The sequence below is a fragment of the Asparagus officinalis genome, chromosome 4 (genome assembly GCF_001876935.1).
Source record: "Asparagus officinalis chromosome 4, Aspof.V1, whole genome shotgun sequence".
NCBI lineage: Eukaryota > Viridiplantae > Streptophyta > Magnoliopsida > Asparagales > Asparagaceae > Asparagus > Asparagus officinalis.
In genome coordinates, this window is record NC_033797.1 from 118,232,895 (window position 1) to 118,237,449 (window position 4,555).

Below are 4,555 nucleotides of genomic sequence, written 5' to 3' on the forward strand. Positions count from 1 at the left end.
GGACCGCGAGCCAAAAAGCTTTACGCATATATATATTGGCCGATGAGATTTGGACATATCACTGCATAAGAAAATCCCCTCATATGTCATATCAAACTGGCCGGTTTTCTCATTTGTGTTCAAAGGGAACATTTTAAACTTGAAGGACCCATATATGATTAATAAAGAGAGAGTGGAGTATTACAAGTGTAAGCAGCTGTTTGGTAGGGATTTTTAACAATATAAATGAGTTTACTTTATGAGTGGAATTAAGAAGGATGTGCTGAATTTTCTTCATCAAGGTTTCTTCTGGGATAAGTTTAATGAATCAAGGATATACAAGTAGCTTAAGCACGGTGGTGTTTGCACGAGAGAGGATAAAAATAAGGGAAAAATGTGTCCAGGCCCCAAAAGCAAAAACTTCATGTGACAAAGCCCTTCATATTTTTCCCCATGTGGATCAGCCCCTTGAAGTGTGACACTTTCACTAGTAGAAAATCGATCAAACTAGACGGAAATTTCCGTCTAGGTTGATTGCAATTCCGTCTAGATTAGTTCATCTAGACGGAATTCCGTCTAGTTTGATTGGTTTATTTTGCTTCCGTCTATATTGCTTCAAACTAGACGGAATTCCGTCTAGATTGATCAATCTAGACGGAAGTCAACCTAGACGGAATAAAGAATATTACTGCCAAATTTTTTCCATAAATCGGTGACACTGATGTGATTTTAGGAATCTGTTACTCTGAACAGCTTGATCTCATCAAGATAAGCGATTTTTTATATATAATATATTAGAACCAGCCTTCTCGGTTGAAAGATATAATCATTTTTTCCAAAAGTCAATAATATGTATGTATTCGCATTTAGCTTGTGATTATCCCGATTCTAAATGAAATTGTCTGTTAAGCATCATACATCAGTATCAAATCATAACATCAAAGCGCTACAAAGATGAACATTAAAATAGCAAACCACTACAAAGCACAAATCAATTGACATAAACTTGTAATTAATGGTTGATGAAAGTCACGTGACATCACATGTTTACTTATCCCATATATTAAATCTCGTTGGGCGACCAAAATTCGGGAAAAACAGAAAAACCCAATTGATGCTGGACTAACAAAAAATATCCATATGACCGAGGGGTTGAACGAAAAATTCCAATCTGACATTTTGGCCTAAGTTTTCTTAAATATCTAAGGCGGTTGTCAACCACGTTAAGTCAATCTTTTATTAGGCTTCCTATATTTAACTTTTATCGCAAAAGAGCGGTGTTAGAGGCACACCATGAGGCACACCTCCGGTCACACTCCCCCACCTGCTACAGTGCAGGGGGCCCCACAGGAGATTTTTAAAAAAATCTCCTGTGGGGCCCCTGCACTATAGCAGGTGGGGGAGTGTGACCGGAGGTGTGCCTCATGGTGTGCCTCTAACACCGCTCTTTATGGAAATAATAGTTCCATTTCCTTAAGTTTCCTCAATCAAAATGAAGTGTGCTGAGTTCTTAATGCATCAACTATGATTTATATTGATCACATTTTTTGGCATTTCAAGGGTAACTGGATATATTGTTTTTGTTACCAAGCTACTACGTGTACCATATTATACTAAATAGCTATTGTCTATTGCCTGTTTATGATCTGTTTAAGAAACTAATTTGGTGCATAATCATATCGTGCATATCTCATCTTTCAAAAGTACAACATCCTATTTTCTGACTTACTTTTCTCAGGATAATTATCCTTTCTTTTGTCTGGCGCATGGTGCTTCCCCAAAGTTGGTACTATTAACTTGACACTCACAATTCATCACTTCTTTGATACTTGAGTAACTTATTTGATAAATTAAGGTTAGTATTCCTTAATTAATCTAGGCAGTTTTATAGCAGGTATTTGTAACCGATAAACTATTGGAATTGTGGTTTCTGTATATGTGATATTCATAAGATCTTGCAATGTGATGATTGATAACAATGAATTTGATGATTTTGGCGAAGGCAAACATTAAGTTGCTTCCTTTGTGCATGTTGTAAGGAGACACATACTGTAGGCAGAATCTTAAGATCAGTTTAATCTATGCATTCTACAATAGACTAAAGAAAGAAGCCTCTTAGATATCTCAACCCATCTTATAAGTAAACTTTGTATCCTGAGAAGATCATGCATATGAAAAACTTACCTCGAAGTACTCAATAACTTTAGTTGAATGCTGACCCAATGGCCCAGCATATATCAATTCACCTCCCCTTTTCATGAGAATTAGCTGCATGAAGATGAAAAAAAATCCGGAAAAAACTGAATCAAATGGCGGAGAAAAAGTAATCCAAACAAAAGAAGTCATTCATTTAATGGCCGTAGCAAGAACTCAAGGTATAGGAAGAAGAACTCTCCATTGACTATAGTTCAAATAATCAATTTATTCAAATAATCAGTTTAATGTATAAGTAATTAGGGCTCTTTAAGAATTTTAGAGTATAAATATCTGTTGAGAATGTAATGTAATTAAAGAGTGTTAGAGGGCTTTTGTGTAAATGTGTGTAAGGCTATATAAGCCAACAATTCTATCAATGAAGGATAACTTGAAGCCCTAATTTCTCAATATGGTATCAGAGCTATCTAACCTAGCCGCCTCTCCGTTTGTCTGGTGAACCCGACGATTTCTTTCCCGACATTCCCAAGTTCGTCGACAACGAAGACGACGTCAGCCGAAGTCCCGACCAAACCTATCTCCAACGCCAGCAGACCCAAATCTGCTCCTTTGTCGGTGCAGCCTTCTTCGTCGGTGCAGCCTTCTTCGTCGGACACTTTGCCGAAGCTTTCGCTGGTGCCTTAGCCGGAGATCTCGCAAAGGACACGTCGTTGAAGAAGGCTTGGTTCTCTCGTCGATGCCGACCCCTTTGTTCCGATCTCCCATGGCGTTGTGAAGGATTCTGTCCTTAATCGAGCAGGAGGAGGTGGAAGGAGATCGAGGGGTGGGCCAATGAGAATGCGGCGATGAAGGACGAGCTGGTGGGGGGGAGAGAGAACGGGGAGTCGACCAGGGCGACGACAGAGAAACAGTCAGTGACGAAGAGCTTGGCGAGCTCGAGGATTAGGATTAGGTGGCCCATGCCGGAGTAGGGGAAGAAGAAGAAGAAAAAAAAGGGATTTGTTTGTCGTGGGGAGTTTATTTTTTAGAGAAGAAAAAAGGGAGATTTGTCTGTTGTGCTGATTAGAACCAAGAAAAAAAATCTGTAATCCGTATTAGATGACTTTTTTTCCTTTCTCGAATTGTAATAGCTTGTTTAGGTTCCCTCGACAGGTCAGTCCTCGAACTGATGAGAGAAGAGCTGATATCTCACCTTGTTGAGATATCTTGCTTTTGGTTCTTGTTTCCTTAGTGAAACAGGAATTTTTATTGATCTAACTTTCTTGTTGTGCTGTCGGAGTGCTGCCTTTTCACTGCATGTTGAGATATTTTGCTTTTGGTTCTTGTTTTCTTAGTAAAATAAGAATTCTTATTGATCTAACTTTCTTGTTGTGCTGTCGAAGTGTTGCCGGATTTTTCGCTACGCATCACAAGAATACAAGTTGGATCGATGACGGAGACCGGCAAAAATCCGATGGAGGAGATCATCAAAAAGTTGAATCCTGATGAGATCTCAACACTGATGCAACTGATGAGGTTGTTGAAGGGTGAGGGCTCGACAAAGCCACCACCCAAGAAGGTGGAGTTTTCACCTATCGATGTAAAGCTCGATGGACCCGCGATATATCTAAGTTGGTCGCGACGGGTGAAATATACCCTTGTCGGGAGGAGCCTGGAGGGATATCTGACAGGGGAAAAGACTGAGCCGGCTGAGGGCTCCACAGAAAAAGATGAGTGGAAGTCCACTTATATGTTGGTGTACACCTGGCTTCTGAATTCTGTAGTCCAGCCAATTGCCACCATAGTGGATGGCCTTGGGAGAGTGCATGATGTCTGGGAGAAGCTAAGGAGGACCTACGATAGCGTCGGGAATAACCTGAGGGTATTCCAGATCGAGAAGGAGATCAGCGCTATAGTCCAGGAAGAATATTCGGCCAAATGACCAAAACGACCACAAAACTCACATTTGTACATATGGGCATGTTTATGATGATCTATACGTGTGTGTACATGTGAGTGTGATGATGAAGCTTGATGGGATGCACAAACATGATTAATCTTGATGGGTTTTTGTGCATTATAACAAAATCTAGCAAGGTGGCCTTTACGACCGCAATTAGTGCATTTATAGACTTTGTTATACATGTGTGCATAGTGTGTAGGTTTCTTAGAAGAGTTTGCATTAGACTTTGCACACAAGTCCATAAGCTTGTTATGATTATCAATGCATGTGTTTAAGGTTGAATCTAAACAAGATATGCGGTTTTTCACATGATTCAACTCATCATTAGATACAACATCATTGATAATAGAAGTAGAGCATGTATGGTTATTCTTAAAAGAATCAAATTCATTTCTAATGCATTCTACTTCTAGCATGGCATTATTTGCATGAGTTAAGCTAGAAATGGATGAGATCAATTTTTCATTTTCCAAATTTAAC

General features: G+C 39.4%; 1 protein-coding gene across 1 annotated transcript in view; it reads right to left on the reverse strand.

The window, feature by feature from the left end:
• The window catches only part of LOC109839200 (zinc finger MYM-type protein 1-like), a 12,338-nt gene extending 9,440 nt beyond the window's left edge, over positions 1-2,898 (reverse strand). The window contains exons 1-2 of the mRNA XM_020407629.1: positions 2,788-2,898; positions 2,164-2,247 (exon numbers count right to left, since the gene is read on the reverse strand). Of these exons, the coding sequence (XP_020263218.1) occupies positions 2,164-2,247; positions 2,788-2,898 (195 nt within the window). The remainder of the gene's footprint in view (positions 1-2,163; positions 2,248-2,787) is intronic.